The following is a 19,583-nucleotide window of genomic DNA, read 5'->3' on the forward strand; positions in this document are numbered from 1 at the left end:
GGACGGAACTGGCTGAAAGACCTAAAATTAGATTGGATGAAAATTTTCCAGAGTGGAAGCGGGCAGTTGAGTGGAGTACTCCAAAAATACCCAGAGGTCTTCCAAGAAGGTTTGGGGGAAATCATAGGCGCCAAAGCAACTTTGCACGTGGACCCAGAAGCCCTTCCAAAATTTTGTACGGCCAGGGCGGTACCTTTCGCGTTAAGGAAGAAAGTAGAGGTCGAGATAGAAAGGTTACGGCGCGACGGCATTATCAGGCCAGTACAGTTCTCGGAACGGGCAGCGCCGGTGGTACCAATTTTGAAGCCAGACGGCTCGATACGTCTCTGTGGAGATTTCAAACAGACGGTAAACAAATACGCACTGCTGGACAAATACCCGATCCTGAAAATAGACGACCTATATGCCAAATTGGCAGGTGGGCTTTTGTTCACGAAACTGGACATGAGCCACGCCTACCTGCAGTTAAAACTGGACAAGGACTCCCAGAAGTTCGCTACGATCAACACCCTGAAGGGCCTTTTTCGTTATACTAGGCTACCTTTCGGAGTGTCATCAGCCTGCGCTATATTCCAGCGTACGATGGAAAATATTCTGCAGGGACTACCGCAGGTGGCGATTTATTTGGACGATGTCTTAATCACGGGTAGGACAAACAGGGAACACTTAAGGAACCTGGAGGAAGTGCTCAGGCGTTTCGCAAAGGCAGGCGTATGGCTTAAAAGAGAAAAATGTGTTTTTCTGGCCCCACAAGTGACGTACCTGGGATATAAAGTAGACGAGTCGGGCTTACACCTATTGGAAGACAGAGTAAGGGCAATAAAAGAAGCCCCAGCTCCCACCACGGTCCAGGAGCTACGATCATTTCTAGGGTTGGTAACCTATTATGGAAAATTTATTGAAAATAGGGCGTCCATCCTAGAACCCCTCGACCAGCTACTAAAAAAGGGGCAAGAATGGAAATGGTCCGCCCGCCAAAACCGAGCATTTAGGGACATTAAGGAACAGCTGTCATCCGAAAATGTCCTAGAGCATTATGACGCAAGGAAGGAGTTGGTGGTCACTTGTGACGCATACCCTTACGGGATAGGAGCCGTCTTAGCCCATAGAGGACGGTATGGGGAAGAACGGCCAATAGCCTATGCTTCGAGGACCTTGGCGATGGCTGAGAGGAAGTACGCCCAAATCGAGAAGGAAGGACTGGCGGTGATATTTGCAGTAAAAAAAATTCACTGGTATCTGTACGGGCGGAAATTCACCATAGTGACGGACCATAAGCCGTTAATAGGGTTATTAAAAGAAGACAAGTCAATACCCCCGATCGCATCAGCTAGAATCCAACGCTGGGCGTTGCTACTGGCGGCGTATAGATACGTTCTGGAGCACAGACCGGGAACACGAGTAGCAAATGCAGATGCTTTGAGCAGACTTCCCCTCCCGGACACTCCGCCGCAAATACCGAAAGTAGAGGAGACAGTAATGACTCTCAATTTTTTGGACACCCTACCAGTGGACGCACAACATATTCGGTTGTGGACGCAAAAGGACCCAGTTTTAGCCAAGATGAAGAATTTACTGCTAACAGGGGAACTGGAAAGACCAGGGGAGCCCCAGATGCACCCATACTGGAGCAGAAGGGACCAAATAACCGTTGAAGATGGTATCCTATTATGGGGAGCCCGGGTAATAGTCCCAGTTCAGGGCTGTCGGGCAATCTTAACCGAGTTACATCACGGACACCCAGGGGTGTCTAAAATGAAGATGCTAGCTCGAAGCTACGTTTGGTGGCCAGGATTGGACACAGACATAGCAGCCTTGGTACATCGGTGCCAGGAGTGCCAACGGGGCAAAGAGTGCCACCAGCTGCGCCATTGCACCCGTGGGAATGGCCAGGCAGACATTGGACCCGCCTGCATATTGACCAAGCCGGCCCTTTCATGGGCTCAATGTTTTTGGTGATAGTGAACGCTCACTCCAAATGGTTGGACGTCCACCAGGTAAACACGGCAAGCACAGCATCGACAATCGAAAAGCTCAGGGTCTCGTTTGCTACACATGGACTTCCGGAGGTATTGGTGTCGGACAACGGAACGGCATTCACAAGTGGGGAATTTGGAAAATTCCTAAAAGAAAACGGAGTCCACCACATCAAAACGGTCCCTTACCATCCAGCGTCCAACGGCCTGGCAGAGAGAGCGGTCCAGACACTAAAAGCGGGACTCAAAAAGCAGCCGGCAGCGTCAATGGACACAAAGCTCTCCCGCTGGCTGTTTGATTACAGGAACACAGTGCATTCCACAACGGGCATACCGCCAGCTGAACTCTTAATGGGAAGGTGGCTGCGAACGAGGCTGAGTCTCCTTTTCCCAAATTTAACGGGGAAAGTGGAGAAACAACAGGAGGCCCAACGCAGGGGGCATGATAATAGTCGGCAGCAGAGACATTTCCAGGTGGGGGCAGCGGTTTGGGTCAAGAATTATGGGAATGGACCAACGTGGGTCAAAGGCATGGTAGAGTCCCAAACAGGGCCCATCTCCTATGAAGTTTCGATAGTAGGTAAGGTGCTGAAGAAACACCTCGACCAAATAAGGGCAGCGGAACCACACCTGGAGGCAGGCGAAGCAGGACCGCCTCAAGCTGGGATAGCCCAGACGGAAAAGATACCCACACCCCAGCCCCGAGCAATTTCTCCAGACCCCGTCACCCAGTCGTCAAAGTCGGAGATGGACATGTTCGACGAGGCCGCCGCGACACCTCTCCCCGAGGAGGAGGAGGAGGAGGAGGAAGAACAACTTCCAAGGAGGTCGTCAAGAAAAAGACGGGCACCTATAAGGTACACCCCGCCCACATCAGAGAACGACCCGGCGGATGACACAGAGGTGACAGACCCGGACATGAGGAGCAGGAAGAAGCTCAGAGGAATGCTAGCTGGCAGGAATTCCTCGGACCTTGGGGGGGGGGGGGGGGGGGGGGGTGAAATGACCTCCAATTAGCATTATTGGTTGGCCAATTGGAGTTTGAGCTCCCTCAATGATAGCTCATTGAGGGGGCCCATATAATCACCTGTGTAGGCTTTGTGATCCAGTCTTAAATTGACTGGAATGCTAGCAGCACTGTTGGAGCTGCTCTTGTATATAGTTATTGGCAATAAATATGGTGTGGTGATGGGACTCCTGCCTCCTGTGGATTATTACAGTTGGAAAGACGGAGGTTGAGGGGGGACCTGATTGAGTTCTACAAAATTATGAGGGGTATGGACAGGGTGGATAGCAACAAGCTTTTTCCAAGAGTGGGGGTGTCAATTACACGTGGGTCGCGATTTCAAGGTGAGAGGGGGAAAGTTTAAGGGAGATGTGCGTGGAAAGTTTTTTACGCAGAGGGTGGTGGGTGCCTGCAACGCTTTGCCAGCGGAGGTGGTAGAGGCGGGCACGATAGCATCATTTAAGATGCATCTAGACAGATATATGAACGGGCGGGGAACAGAGGGAAGTAGATCCTTGGAAAATAGTTGACAGGTTTAAAGGATCTGGATCGGCACTGGCTGGGACACAGGCCGAAGGACCTGTTCCTGTGCTGTAATTTTCTTTGTTCTTACCATCTGCTACCCTTGTCTTTCTATGTGATAGGGGCAGCGGATTTGGAAGTTGCTGCCTTGGTGAGTTGCTGCAGTACATCTTGCAAATGGACACATTGTGCCACTGCGCATTGGTGGTGGATACGGTGAACATTTAAAGTGTGGATTAGCTACCAATTAAGCAGGCTGCTTTATCCTGGATAGGATTGAGCGTCTGGAGTTTGTTGGAATTGCACTTATCCAGGCAATTGGAGAATATTTCATCACACTCCTGACTTGTGCCTCGACGACAGGATCTGGTGAGTCAGAAGGTGAGTTATGCACCGCAGAAACCCTAGACTCTGACCTGCTGTAGTTATATGGCTAGTCCAGTTTCTGGTCAATGGTAGCCCCCCCAGGATGTTGACAGTGGAGGATTCAGCGATAGTTCTGCCATTGAATGTCAAGGGGGGGGGGGGGGGGGGGGGGGGGTTTGGATTCTCTACTGTTGGAGGTGGTCAATACCTAACCCTTGTGTGGTGCAATTGTTTTGCCACTTAACAACCCATGCTTGAATATTGTCCAGTCCTTGCTTCACATGGACATTTGACTGCTTCAGGATTCGTGAACGGTGCCAAACATGGTGCAACCATCAGTGAACATCCCCAGTTCCGACCCTATGATGGAGGAAAGGTCATTGAAGCAGTAGTTAAAGATCGTTGGGCTTAGGAACCCCTGCAGTGGTGCCCTGGGACTGAGATGATCGGTCTTCGTAAGCCAGACCAAGGATGTGGAAGTTAAACCACACCCATCTTCCCCTGGTCGCTGCCGGGTCGCTGCCAGCGGGAACTCTGCGGGAACAATTTGGGGGGGGGGCGCCTCTGATGGGGTCTGGCCTGTTAATCGGAGCCCACCGATTGGAGGGCCGGTCGGCCACACCCCCCCCCCCCCCCCCCCCCGGCCTACTTTCTGGCGCGGCCGGCCCCTGAACACCGACCCAATGTTGAGTCAGGGCCGGCGCGCGTAAGAAGTCCCCCGCGCATGCGCAGGTTGGCGCGGCCCAACTGCACATGCGCAGGTTGGTGCAGCACCCATTTGCCGCCACGTAAGGAGGCTGGAGCTCCAGCACTGTAGGGCCAAAATCTGTCGTGCCCATGCCCAGTTCACGCCGTCGTGAAACGCGAAGGTGTTCAGGACGGCGCGAACACTTGGGCACAATATTGGAGAATCGCTCCCTAGAACTATGAAAATTTCAACAAAATATAGCAATTTTAAGAAAAAACGACAGCCTGGTTTGTGGGGGGGTGTTAAAAGAGTGGGATTTTAAGATGCAGGAGAACGGTCAAAATCTAAAGTTGCAAAACTCGATTTTGAGTCCCAAAGGCAGAAGGCAGTGTGCCCAACCGGAAGATGAGATGTTGCTCCTCCAGCCTGCACCAGGCTTCACTGGAGCTTTGCAACAGGCCAAGGGCGAACATGTAGGCATGACAGCGAGATGCCGAGTTAAAATGGCATGTAACAGGAAGATTGGGGTTATGCTTGTGGACTGAGTGTAGGTGTTCCACATAGTGGTCACCCAGCCTGCATTTAGTCATTTAGTCTCCTCCAGTGTAGAATACAATAGACCAAATTGACAAAAGTGTAAGTGAAGCAATGCTTAACATGTAGGAGTGTTTGAGGCCTTGAACAGTGAGGAGGGAGGAGGTAAAGAGGCAGGCGTTGCACATTCTGCGATTGCAAGGGAAGTTGCCATGGGAAGGGGATGGGGAGTTGGGTGTGATGGAGGAGCGAACTAGGGTGTCACGAGAGGAGTGGTTCTTGATTTGATTTATTGTCACATGTACCGAAGTACAGTGAAAAGTATTTTTCTGCGGCCGAGGAACGGACACAATACGTACATAGTAGACATAAGAATAATCAACAGAGAACGTTGACAAATAGTACATCGACAAATAGTGATTGGTTACAGTACGGAACAAGGGGCTAAACAAAGCAAATACATGAGCAAGAGCAGCATAGGGCATCGTGAATAGTGCGGAATGTTGACGGGAGAGCGAGGAGAAGGTATTACTGAGTAAGTTCCTTTTGATAGCACAGTCAACAATAGCTTCCATCACTTTGCTGATAGCTTAGGTCTGATGGTTTTGTAAATGGAAAGGTGCAGTTGTGTAGATGTTTGACCATGGAACTGCTGTTCAGGTCACTTAAAACAGTGTTGTTCAGTCTTGATAAAACATATTTTGTGGCTTCAACCCACAAAATAAAGATTTTTTTTTAAATATAGAAGATTTTAAAGCAATGGAGAACATATAAGTACTCGTGTATAATAAGGCTACAGACCATCCATGAGCTCAGCTAATACTGGGACAGGAAAGCAGATGTTGAGTCCAGAGTATATGAACACATTTTTAATATTTGACAAAGTGCCATTTGTCTTTGTCTATTGATGGCATCAATATGTGGCCACTTCCCCCCATCCTTTCATTCCAATTCCATACATACACAAGCTGAGTAATAGAATTAGAAAAGAATTCCACAGAATGGAATCCCTACAGTGCAGGAAGAAGCCATTTGGCCCATCGAGTCTGCACCAACCCTCTGAAAAAACTCCCTATCTAGGCCCACTACCCTGCTCTATCCTAACCCCACCTCACCACATGTTTGGAAACTAAGGGACCATCTTGCATGGCCAATCCACCTCACCTGCACATCTTTGGACTGTGGGAGGAAACCGGAGTACCCGGAGGAAACCCACGCAGACATAAGCAGAAAGTGCAAATTCCATACAGTCACCCAAGACCGCAATTGAACCTGGTCCCTAGCACTGTGAGGCAGTAGTGCTAATCCCGTGCCATAATGAATGGGAACAGAAAGTCTTGAATGATGTTCCCCTCTCCTCCAAGGGCAATGAAGCCAACTTTAGTTGCCAAACTGCTGCATAGCTGAGATCAGTAAAGATAGCTGAGATTTGGGAAAGTTTCTCCACTTACTCATTTACTCCTTCACAACCAATCATAATTTTATCAAATCTCCTTTTAACTTTTTCTGCTAAGAACAATCACAGTGTCAGTCTACATTATTGTCATAACATTTTGGCAGAGTCATCCAGACTCGAAACGTTAGCTCCCTGTTCTCTCTCCACAGATGCTGTCAGACATACTAAGGTTTTCCAGCATTTTCTGTTTTTGTTTCAGATTCCAGGACCTGCAGTATTTGCTTGTATCTATTGTCATAACCTTGTTTTATAAAATTTTAATTAGTAGGACTGTAAATGAGCTGCAGTGGTTCTAATGATCTGTGGCGCATGCATAAAATGATAGACCATGCAGATTTGTACGTGATCACTCTCATTTAATAGACATTCACTCAAGAGAACATTATTCCATTGTGAAACTAAACAGTGAATGTCAGCAGAAAAGATAACCAAGTTTACATTTAAATGGTACCGTATCACATCAGACTCGCATACAATTCTTTACTTTGAAGTGCAGTAACTATAAAATGTTGTTCAACCACAAAGTGCATCATGTCCTCATTGAAATGAACTCATCCTCCCAACATGGTCACTGACTGATGAGTAAGAGTAGGAACTCCAGTTAGCCTTCTCACCTTCCCTCAGTGAGACCAACACAAGGATTGATTCTGGGAGTTTACTGGGCTAAACAGCTACTTTGTCTTTTGCCTCTGACTTCACGGTAGACGATTTTTAAAATTCCGAAAACTGCAGTTAATACAGAGAAACTTGGTGCAATAACCATCACTAGTGGGAAGATATTGAATAAACTAATGGGACTAAAGGCAGATAAGTCTCTGGAACCGGATGGCCTGCACCCTAGGGTATTAAAGGAGGTGGCAGCAGAGATAGTAGATGCATTGATTATGATAGTTCAAAATTCCCTGGATTCTAGAAAGGTCCCGGTGGATTGGAAACATGTTAGTGTGATTAGGGAGAGAAGCAAAAAAGAGGAGACTATAGACCGGTTAGCTTGATCTCTGTGGTGGGGAAGTTGCTGAAATCAATCATTAAGAAGATGACTGAACATTTGAAAAGATGAAGCTCGATCCACCATTGCCAGTGTGGTTTTATGAAGGGTAAGTCATGCTTGACAAACTTGCTCGAGTTCTTTGAGGATGTATCCAGCAAGGTGAATAATGGGGAACCTGTGGATGTGGTATATCTAGACTTCCAGAAGGCGATTGACAAGGTGCCACAGATCCAGAAGGTGAAATCGCAGGAGTTTGGGGTAGATTGGATTGAGGATTGGCTGACGGACAGAAATGGAATTTCGGAGTTTATTGCGAAAGAACTGGAGTATAACAGTAGAGAAGTGTTGTTGCAATTGTATAGCGTGTTGGCGATAACGCATCTGGAGTATTGTGTCCAGTTTTGATCTCCTTATTTGAGGAAGGGTGTGGTGACATTGGAGGCTGTTCAGAGGAGGTTCATCAGATTGATAACAGGGATGAAAAGGTTAGCGCATGAGAAGAGAATGAACAGTTTGGGTTTATATTCACTGGAGTTTAGAAGAATGAGAGGGGATCTCATCAAGGTATTTAAATATTAAGAAGGTTGATAAAGTAAGTGTAGACAAAATATTACCCTTTATAGGGCAATCTAGAATGAGAGGTCACGGATATAGGTTGTGAGGCAATGGATTTAAAACTGAGATAAGGAGGAACTACTTCTCGCAGAGGGTGGGGAATTTGTGGAACTTGCTGCCCCATAGTGCGGTGGAATCTGAGTCATTAAATGGTTTCAAGTAGGAGATGGATATATTTCTGATAAAATACAGATGAAAGGGATATGGGGAACAGACAGAGGTAGATCTGAGACCAGGAAGAGATCAGCCATGATCTAATTAAATAGCAGTGCAGGCTTGATGGGCTGAATCTGCTCCTAATTCTTATGTTCATCTTAGACTGGATACTTGAGTAAATTATATATCATTGTAACCCGGCCAGAGATCACAAGCTCTCTGTTACAAAAGGACTGCAGCAGAAATCACACTCCCGGGGGGGGGGGGGGGGGGGGGGAGAGGAGGAGCGTTATGTAGAATTGGACTCTCATTCCTTTTGAACTATGTCAATTTCATAGATTTCATAGAATTTACAGTGCAGAAAGAGGCCATTTAGCCCATCGAGTCTGCACTGGCTCTTGGAAAGACCACCCTACCCAAGCCCACACTTCCACCCTATCCCCATAACCCAACAACCCCACTCAACACTAAGGGCAATTTTGGACACTAAGGGCAATTTAGCATGGCCAATCCACCTAACCTGCACATCTTTGGACTGTGGGAGGAAACCGGAGCATCCGGAGGAAACCCACGCACACATGGGGAGAACGTGCAGACTCTGCACAGACAGTGACCCAAGCCGGGAATTGAACCTGGAACCTTGGAGCTATGAAGCAATTGTGCTAACCACTATGCTACTGTGCTCAAACTAATTGGTCAAGTGTACTGGTGGTGCCAGTTCCCCGGTGGCTCGGTGTTTATTGTATCTTACATGTGACAATAAGCCATTTGGATCTCTTGGGTTCAGTGAGTCACTGAGCTAACTGATCACAAGTGGTTCTCAGTGACAATACTTGGAGGGGGGAAAGGTTAGCCCGGAACCATGCTCTTGATCACTAGCCAGCATTGACTGCAGTATGCATTTGTGTGATGGCAGTAATGTATTCCACTGATCATACAGTCTACTAACACGTACCAAGGTGCACACATGAAGGATGGTTGTAGAATGAGGATATGAAATACTAATTATACCCAAAAAAGACTGCACTTTTTGGTGAAATGGAAAGAAAAAAGGAGTTGGAGGTCATCAATGTACCCTCCGATTTAAAAAAAATTCTAATGGAATGTAAATTGAATGCTAATCTCTAAGCAGTATATGTGATAATTGTGTTCTTGTCTTGAGAGCCAATAATCAGTCTCTGATATTGATGCGATGGTAGAAATTCTACCTGGCTAGGATTTATCCAGAGCTTTGTGTAGACACCAGACTAGAGTCTGCCCCAAGCCAGTCATGCTGATCACACTATAGCCAATTATCTCCAGTTTGTCCAGCACCATCCGTGGAGGGTATTTCACACGATATTCTGAACTGTGAATACAAATATGAATTAATTTCTTAAATCAAGTCATCAATTTATATTTTTTAAATCAATATTTCCACTTTGTAGAGATTTTGGTTATAAAATGCACTCAATGCCTAAGAGTTTATTTCCACAACAGATAGGTTGGTCACAGCTTTGGCAACCTATTTAGAATCATAGAATGTACAGAGCAGAAGGAGGCCATTCGGCCCATCGAGTCTGCACGAGCCCTTGGAAAGAGCACCCTACTTAAGCCCACGCCTCCACCCTATCCCGTAACCCCACCTAACCTTTGGGCACTAAGGGACAATTTAGCATGGCAATCCGCCCAACCTGCCCTTTGGAGTGTGGGAGGAAACCGGAGCACCCAGAGGAAACCCACGCAGACAAGGAGAGAAAGTGCGAACTCCACACAGTCACCCGAGGCCGGAACTGAACTCGAGTCCAAGAGCTCTGAGGCAACAGTGCTAACTATTGTGCTGCCTCATATCCACTCAATTACTAACATTGCCTGACTCTACCCCTACCTCAGTCCATTATTAACGACCTAATCAATGCCTTTGACACCTCGACCAATCAATCACTCTCCTGGCTGGTCTCCTAAACCTCAATCTCCACCTTCCATTAACCTCAGTTGCATCATCCCACATCCCACAAAATCCCCATGAACACCTCAAGTTCAAAAGTTCTTATCATCCTGTTTAACAACCCACCCCCTTACCCCCAACATGTCATGGCCTTGTCCATCCTTATCCCTTTAAGTGATCTAATGCTACAATTCCTGCATCCAAATTCTATATTTCTGAAAAAGAAATATGCTGTTGAAGCTTTACATCTTGTACTCATCAGGACAGATGCAAGAATTCTAACTCTCAAATAGAACAACAATTTCTACTGCAGCAGAAGGCGGCACTGATAGGTTGGCAAGGCAAGTGGACTGTGGTTGGTAGAGGCGTTGCCATGGAGAATGCACCAAGCTTTTGTTTAAATTCAGACCAGGCACACATGGCTGGGGGGCTGGCCAAGGAAAGGGGATGGCTGATCGGCAAAGGGGGGAGGGCGAAGTGCCCCCCCAACCAGGCTGATCACCTGGAATGTCAGAGGGCTAAACGGGCCAATGAAGAGGGCGCGGGTGTTCGCGCATTTGTGGGTTCTGAAGGCGGACGTAGTCATGCTGCAGGAGACGCACCTGAAAGTGGCAGACCAGGTTCGGCTCAGGAAGGGCTGGGTTCGTCAAGTCTTTCATTCGGGTCTCGACACCAAGACTAGGGGGGTTGCGATCCTGATTAATAAAAGGGTTCAATTTGAGGCGGAGGGTACAGTTGTGGATGGGAGTGGCAGATTTGTTATGGTTAAGGGTAAGCTCGAGCGGTGAGAGTAGTCTTGGTTGGTGTGTATGCCGCTAATTGGGACAATGTGGATTTTATCAAGAGGTTGCTAGGGAATATCCCGACTTGGACTCGCGCAAACTGATCTTGATTGGGTCTTTAACACAGTCCTGGACCCAAGCCTGGATCGGTCGTGTTCAAAAACGGGCAGGTTGCCAGCGATGGCAAAGGAACTGAGAGGGTTTATGGAGCAAATAGAGGGTTTATGGAGCACGGAGCTGATCCATGGAGATTTAGCCGGCCGTCGATGAGGGAGTTTTCGTACTTCTTCCACGTACACAAGGTGTATTCCCGAATTGATTGCTTTGTCATGAGTAGGGACTTGCTGGCCAGGATGGTGGGGGCAGAATATTCAGCAATTGCCATATCGGACCATGCTCCGCACTGGATAGACCTACAGATTTGTAAGGATAGCTTTCAGCGCCCACAATGGAGGCTGGATTGCTTGTGGGCGAGGCGGTGTGTGAGAGACTCAGGAAATGCATGCAGAATTACCTGCAGGTAAATGATACCAGAGAAGTCTCAGCTGCGGTGCTCTGGGAGGCACTGAAGGCAGTGGTGAGAGGGGAGCTGATCTCAATCCGGGCTCATAGGGACAGGACAGATAGGGCTGAAACAGACCAACTGGTTAAGGAAATTTTACATACGGACAGGAGCTACGCGGGGTCCCCGAGGCCAGAGTTACTCAGGAAATGACAGAGGCTGCAGGCCGAGTTTGGGGTGCTGACTACAGGCAAGGCCTTAGAGCAGCTTAAAAAGGCAAAAGGCGCGATATTTGAGCATGGAGAAGGCCAGCAGAATGCTCACGCAACAACTAAGGAAGAGAGAAGCGGCTAGGGAGATAGGAAGGATAGCGGATGGGGAGGGAAATCTGGTGGGGGACCCGGCAGGGCTGCTGAACAAGGTGTATAGGGACTTTTATAGTAAGCTGTACACTTCGGAACCCCCCCCAGGGGTCCGGAGGGTATGAGGCGATTCTTGGATGGAGTGACCTTCCCAAGAGTGGGTAGAGGGTTGGTAGACGGACTGGGGGCCCTGGTCAAGATCGAAGAGGTATTGGGGGGGCCTGAAGGTCATGCAGTTGGGTAAAGCCCCGGGGCCGGATGGGTATCCGGTGTAATTTTATAAAAAGTTTGTCGAGATAGTGGGGACGGCGCTGGTCAGGGTTTTTAACGAGGCAAGAGACAGAGAGGTTCTACCCCCGCGATGTCGCAGGCCACTATTTTGCTTATTCTGAAACGGTATAAAGACCCGGAGGCTTGTGGGTCTTACAGGCCTGTATATTTGATCAACATAGACGCTAAGTTACTGGCCAAGATCTTGGCGGCCAGAATTGAGGATGTAATTGCGGAGGACCAAACGGGGTTCGTAAAGGGTCGGCAACTGGTGGCCAATCTAAGAAGGCTGCTTAATGTGATTATGATGCCCCCGGAGAGCAGGGAGGCAGAGATAGTGGTAGCTATGGATGCGGAAAAGGCTTTTGACCGGGTCGAGTGAGACTATCTGTGGGAGGTGCTGGGACGGTTTGGGTTCGGTGTGGGGTTCATTGACTGGGTTAGGCTGTTATATCAGGCCCCAGAGGCTAGTGAAAGGACGAACAGAACGACATCAGATAACTTCAGACTGCACCGCAGGACAAGACAGGGTTGCCCTCTCTCCCCACTGCAGTTCGCGCTGGCCATAGAGCCCCTGGCAATTGCTCTGAGAGCTACAAGAGACTGGAAAGGGCTGGTCTGGCGGCGGGGGGGGGGGGGGGGGAAGTGGAACATAAAGTCTTGTTATACGCGGATGACCTGCTGTTATACGTACGGACCCAATGGCGGGGATGGATGGTATCATGGAAAACCTGAGGGAATTTGGCCGGTTTTCAGGATATAAACTGAACATGGCTAAGAGCAAGTTGTTCGTAATTCAGGCGAGGGGTCAGGAGAGTAGGCTGAAGGGGTTGCCGTTCAGGCTGGTAGGAGAAAGCTTCAGATACTTGGGAATACAGGTGGCACGGGACTGGGGCAAGTTGCATGAGTTCAACCTGCCCCGACTGATGGAACGAGTGAGGGAGGAGGTTCGTTGTTGGGATGCACTCCCGCTGTCACTAGTGGGAAGGGTGCAGACTGTTAGGATGACGATTCTCCCAAGATTCTTGTTCATATTTCAGTGTCTTCCCATTTTCATCCCAAGGTCCTTTAAGAGGCTGAATAAAATTATCCTGGGATTTGTCTGGGCGGGGAAGTCCCCGTGGGTGAGGAAGGTGATGCTCGAAAGGAACAGAGGGGAAGGGGGGCTGGCGTTGCCGAACTTCAGCAACTACTACTGGGCGGCCAAAGTAGTGATGATAAGGAAATGGATGGTGGGTGCGAATCGGTTTGGGAGCGGATGAAGCCTGCTTCGTGCAGGGGCACCAGTTTGGCTGCCCTGGTGACAGCGCCTCTACCGCTCCCGCCGCGCGGTACTCCACCAGCCCTATAGTGGTAGCGGCTCTTCGGATCTGGGGCCAGTGGAGGAGGCATATAGGGGAAGTGAGAGCATCGGTGTGGACCCCAACCTGCGGCAATCACCGATTTGCTTAAGTGGGAAGAGGAGCTCGGGGGGGGGGGGGGGGGGGGGGGGGGAATGGAGGACGGTATTTGGGCAGAAGCTCTGAGCAGAGTAAACACGACCGCAACATGCGCCAGGCTCAGTCTGATCCAGTTTAAGGTCGTGCACCGGGCCCACGTGACGGTAGCCTGGATAAGTCAATTCTTCGGGCTGGAGGACAAGTGTGCCAGATGCGCCGGTGGGCCGGCTAATCACGTGCACATGTTCTGGTCGTGCCCTAAACTCAGGGGGTACTGGCAGGGATTCGCAGACATCATGTCCCGGGTTTTGAAAACTGGGGTGGTAATGAGTCCTGAGGTGGCAATATTTGGGGTGTCGGAGGACCCGGGGGTCCAGGAGGAGGAGGCTGACGTCTTGGCCTTTGCTTCCCTGGTAGCCAGGCAGTGAATACTGTTGGCATGGAGGGTCTCAAGGCCCCCGAAGACTGAAGTATGGCTACCGGACATGGCAAGCATTCACGGTCTACAGAAAGTTAAGTTCGCCTTGAGAGGTTCACCATCGGGGTTCGCCCGGAGGTGGCAGCCATTCATTGACTTCTTTGCGGAGAATTAATCGGCAGCAGGGGGGATGGCTAGGGTAGAGTAGAGTAGGGGGTGGTTTAGGCAGGCCCTTGCGAGAATGGAGTTGTGGTTTGTACTATGTGTTATTTGCTTTTGTACAGTACTATACAATGTAATTGTTTTATTGCCAAAAATACCTCAATAAAATTGTTTAGTGAAAACAAAAATTCAGACCAGGCAAGTTTACTCTGGTCAACGCATTGCAATGGGGAATGGATGTTCCCTCAAGCGTTTGTTTAACTAAAAATGGTGCAATGTACGGACACCTCTTTGTTTGCCAAGGACAGGTTCCAGTATGTGAACATGTAAGTGTCTTCCCGCCAGCTTGACTAATAATCTTAAATTATTTGTTAATTTGATTCATGGTAACATTGGGATTGTTTAATAGTGCTGTCCAATCATAGAATCACATCTAATTTTGGACATCATGTTCTGAGATTTGCAAGCAGAGGCCGGTTGAATACAGTCAGTAATTTGCCTGTTGTGAACAACCAAAGGGATGTGTTGTTTGATATAATCCTCCCAGTTGTTGAAATGTATTGCCTACATACTTGGCATCACACTGGCACTGAAATTCATATACCTCACTACTGAATTATGTAGTAGGCAGAGTGTCACAGATTATCACAGAATTGTTGGTTTGGCGGCAGCATCCTGTTGGTGGAAAAAACACTTGGGCAAATGGCAAAAAATACTATGGGCAAATACCTGGCAAATACAATATAATGTGGGTAAATGTGAGGTTATCCACTTTGATGGCAAAAACAGGAAGGCAGATTATTGTCTGAATGGTGGCAGTTTAGGAAAAGCTGAAGTGCAACGACTCTTGCTGCAGTTATTCAGGGCCTTGGTGAAGCCACAACTTGAGTATTGTGCGCAGTTTTGGTCTCCGAGTTTGAGGAAGGACATTCTTGCTATTGAGGGTGTACAGCGAAGGTTCACCAGACTAATTCCTGGGATGGCAGGACTGGCATCATAGATTATCATAGAATTTACAGTGCAGAAGGCGGCCACTCGGCCCATCGAGTCTGCACCTGCTCTTGGAAAGAGCACCCTACCCAAGGTCAACACCTCCACCCTATCCCCATAACCCAGTAACCCCACCCAACACTAAGGGCAATTTTGGACACTAAGGGCAATTTATCATGGCCAATCCACCTAACCTGCACATCTTTGGACTGTGGGAGGAAACCGGAGCACCCGGAGGAAACCCACGCACACACGGGGAGGATGTGCAGACGTCGCACAGACAGTGATCCAAGCCGGAATCGAACCTGGGACCCTGGAGCTGTGAAGCAATTGTGCTATCCACAATGCTACCGTGCATATGAGGAAAGACTACATCAACTGGGCTTATACTCACTGGAGTTTAAAAGAATGAGAGGGGATCTCCTAGAAACATATAAAACCATGTTGGACTGCGGAGGTTAGATGCAGGAAGAATATTCCCGATGTTGGGGACATCCAGATCTCGGGGTCACAGCCTTAGAATATGGGGTAAGCCACTCAGGACTGAGATGTCAGAGAGTTGTGAACTTATGGAATTCTCTACCGCAGAAAGCTGTTGGGGTCAGTTCGTTGGATATATCCAAGAGGGAGTTGAACGTGGCCCTTGCGGCTGAAGGGATCAAGGGGTATGGAGAGAAAGCAGGAGTGAGATGCTGAATTTGCATGATCAGCTATGATCATATTGAATGGTGGTGCGGGCTCGAAGAGCCGAATGGCCTATTCCAGTACCTATTTTCTATGTTTCTATAGTAGCAGCATGAACTGGCTAGCTTCACCTGTAGCTCAAATTTCTGAGACACCTTTCCCTTCCATGGTAATCTGAGGCAGACTGGGCACTTTTCAAGATCAAAAGTGGCGGACCATTCATGAGTTTGCATGATATACAAAGAGCAGTGATCTGATTGAGGTAGCCATTGTCCTGCTGGATAGCTTTGCATCCTATTTCGACATCAAAATTGCACAGTGAATAAATGGCTCGGGTCCTTTTTACCAGGTTGCAAATAAGACCAATCTTATATTGTGTGGAACAATAGAAATCCCAGCACATATTAATCAGTGACGGTGGGCTTGTGGTAGACAGTGGAAGAGATCTCATTGGCAGATTTTTCAAGAAGCACATGGAGAAAGAGCTCATTTGACTGTTTCATTTCAAATATAAGCTGAGCACAGGTGTGTAAGGAAATTCTTGCATGCAACTGCAGATTCAAGTTAAGCAACCAGCTATTTACAATATATGTTAAGGACTTGGGTTCAGGTATAGAAGGTTCTATAGCCAAATTTGCAGATGACACAAAAATAGGTAGGACAGTAAGTTGCAATAAGGAAATAACCTTACAAATGGATATAGATAGGTTGGGAGAATGGGCCAAAATGTGGCATCTGGAGTTTAACGTGGATAAGTGTGAGGTCGTGCATTTCGGTCGAAAAAATGGGAAGGCAACTTTTTATCCAAATGGGGAGAGACTTTGGGGTGCTCTGATGCAGAGGTATCTGGGTGCCCTTGCGCATGAGTCACAGAAAACGAGCATGCAGGCGCACCAGATATTAAGGAAAGCAAATGGAATGTTGGCATTTCTAGCAAAAGGAATTGAGTATAAAGGTAAGGAAGTGTTGTTGTAATTATACAATGCATTGGTCAGACCGCACCTGGAGTACTGTGCACAGTTTTGGTATCCTTATTTGAGGAAAGGTGTAGTGGCATTGGAGGCAGTTCAGAGAAGGTTCACTCGGTTGATTCCAGAGATGAGGGGTTTGTTGTATGAGGAGAGATTGAACAGTTTAGGCTGATACTCTGTAGAGTTTAGAAGAATGAGGTGAGATCAAATTGAGATATAAAAGATATGGATAAAGCAGATGTGGAGCTGATGCATCCTCGTACGGGGCATTCTAAAACAAGAGGTCGGAATCTTAGAATAAGAGGTAGCAAATTTAAAACAGATTTGAGGAAAAACTACTTCTCCCAAAGAGTTGTAAATCTGTGGCATTCACTACCCCAGAATGCAGTGGATGCAAGGACAGTGTGTAAATTTAAGACAGATTTTTAATTGGTAATGGATTGAAGGGTTATGGAGAATGGGCATGACAGTGGAGTTGAGGCGAGGATGGGATCAGCCATGATCACATTGAGGATGTTTAGGTTAAATTGCCTACTCCTGCTCTGAGGCCATGTGTTCTAGGAAGGAGATACTCTGGCTGATATCGCAATCCAGCTCTTGGTCTGTATCATTGTAGGTAGCAGATGAGGAACATATCAGCCATGATAGAATGGCAGAGCAGACTCGATGGGCCGAATAGCCTAATTCTGCTCCTATATCTTATGAACTTATGAAACATGCCACCTATATCTTGGAAATATGTCGGGGACATTCTATCCAAGATGCATGTCCCTGGGAAACCAATGATGATATTAGTGAGCTGGCCTAGAGGGGATCTCGTGGCAACACCATCTCTGTGGGCACGCATGGTGTTATTAAACTGAACTGTGCGGGCTGCTGCATTCATTTGTTTTTTAAATTCAGAGTGCCCAATTATTTTTTTTCCAATTAAGGGGCAATTCACCTACCCTGCACATCTTTGGACTGGCTGGGTGTTGGGGAGGCGAGGGGTGCCAGAGTTGTTGGACCCCCTTATTGCGAGTTGGGGCTGCTTGGCGGGGGGTTCCAATTCTCACTACATGGGGAATTCTGATGACCGGAGCTCCTCGGTGCTGAAAACGGGGCTATATGCAGCAGCGGCTAGGTGTTCCCTGCTGGGATCCCCTATCTAACTGGGCCACGTTACATAGCAGGGTGTTTCTTGGCGTTGCAAGCGCCAGAAAACAACTGGCTAAACGAGCTTGCTATGGGACTTTGTTCCCATTGAGTTAAATTCCACCTAATTGATCTGTGAGTTTAAGTAAGTCCAACGTTCTTTCCTCACGGTAGCACAGTGGTTAACACTGTTGCTTTACAGCACCAGGGTCCCAGATTTGATTCCCGCTTGGGTCACTGTCTGTGTAGAGTTCGCATGTTCTCTCTGTGTCTGCGTGGGTTTCCTCCGGGTGCTCTGGTTTCCTCCCACAGTTGAAAGATGTGTAGGTTAGGTGGATCGACCATGTTAAATTACCCCTAGTGTTCCAAAAAGGTAAGGTGGGGTTACTGGGTTATGGGGATAAGGTGAAGGTGTGGGTTTAGGTAGGATGCCCTTTCCAAGGGCCGGTGCAGACTCGATGGGCCGAATGGCCTCCTTAAGCACTGTAAATTCTATGAAATCTATGAAACTGACGACCATTTTGTCGTGCTGTACTGAAGCGGTGGGAAATCTGCGGCCTGAGGGCCACATCTGGCCCATCTGTCTTCTGAGTGCAACCCACGAGACATTTTGTTGACCGTTGTCTGTGCACAAGGTTGGCACATTCCGCTGATTTCCATCCGTGTAGTTTTTCTCTTACACGTATGACTGAAGTGATACACACATAAAACAACGGCAAGTCAAGTGAGGTGCATGCTCACAACATTGACTGTGAGAACCGTTGCACTCCCTCGGTATCCAAGATGTAAATATTTATTTTGTTTATAGTGTTTGAAGTTGATAATCGTTCTACTAATATAAAAGGGATTAAGCGTTATTTTACAACTCGTTGTGAAATATTCAACGCGTATTAAATGTATTTAATCTTATTTGTGGGGTATGGTATTTCCAGGATTTTTTTTCATTCCTGAACTGTCTGTCCTGTGAATTTAAATTGAAGATTTGACAATCTCATACATCCTCCTTTGGAGGCTCTGCCTGCCTAAACGGACTCACCTTTCTTGTGAAAAAACTGCATCCCAGGCTGCAAGGATTTCTGCCAGACTTGTTCATTTTTGAGCACGGGTAATGGGTCTTTCTGGAAGTTTGGGAGTTCCTTAAACCAAACCGTTGTCATGGTGACACAGTGGTTAGCACTGCTGCCTCCCAGGGACTTGGGTTCAGGTCCAGCCTTGGTGACTGGGTGTAGTTTTCACATTCTCTCCGTGTCTACGGGGGTTTCTTCCGGGTGCTCCAGTTTCCTCCCACAGTCTAACGATGTGCAGGTTAGGTGGATTGGCTGTACTAAACCCAAGTTAGGTTGGGTTACGAGGATAGGGAGGGGGCCGTGGGTCTAGGTGGGTGCTCTTTTGGAGGACCGTTGCAGACGCAATGGGCTGAATGGCCTCCTTCTGCACTGTGGGGATCCTATGAATTACATTGCTAACAGGAAATCAGTTCCTTTTTCACATCACCTTTCACTTGTTACTGGTTGGATTTAGGAACCATAAATGATCTGTAGTACCCTCTAGTGGACAGGTGGAACAGACTCCCAGCAACAATTGGTTTAATGAATGTCAACAAGATTGAGATGAATATTTTGTTGGGGTTGA

At 47.9% G+C, this 19,583-nt stretch overlaps 1 protein-coding gene across 2 annotated transcripts in view; it reads right to left on the reverse strand.

The window, feature by feature from the left end:
- Positions 1 to 8,868: 8,868 nt before the first annotated feature.
- The window catches only part of gchfr (GTP cyclohydrolase I feedback regulator), a 110,012-nt gene continuing 99,297 nt past the window's right edge, over positions 8,869 to 19,583 (reverse strand). For both annotated transcript variants that reach the window (XM_038783508.1, XM_038783499.1), the window contains exon 3: positions 8,869 to 9,658. In XM_038783508.1, the coding sequence (XP_038639436.1) occupies positions 9,523 to 9,658 (136 nt within the window). In that variant the 3' untranslated portion in view covers positions 8,869 to 9,522. The remainder of the gene's footprint in view (positions 9,659 to 19,583) is intronic.

This window comes from Scyliorhinus canicula, chromosome 2, assembly GCF_902713615.1.
Source record: "Scyliorhinus canicula chromosome 2, sScyCan1.1, whole genome shotgun sequence".
Lineage (NCBI taxonomy): Eukaryota > Metazoa > Chordata > Chondrichthyes > Carcharhiniformes > Scyliorhinidae > Scyliorhinus > Scyliorhinus canicula.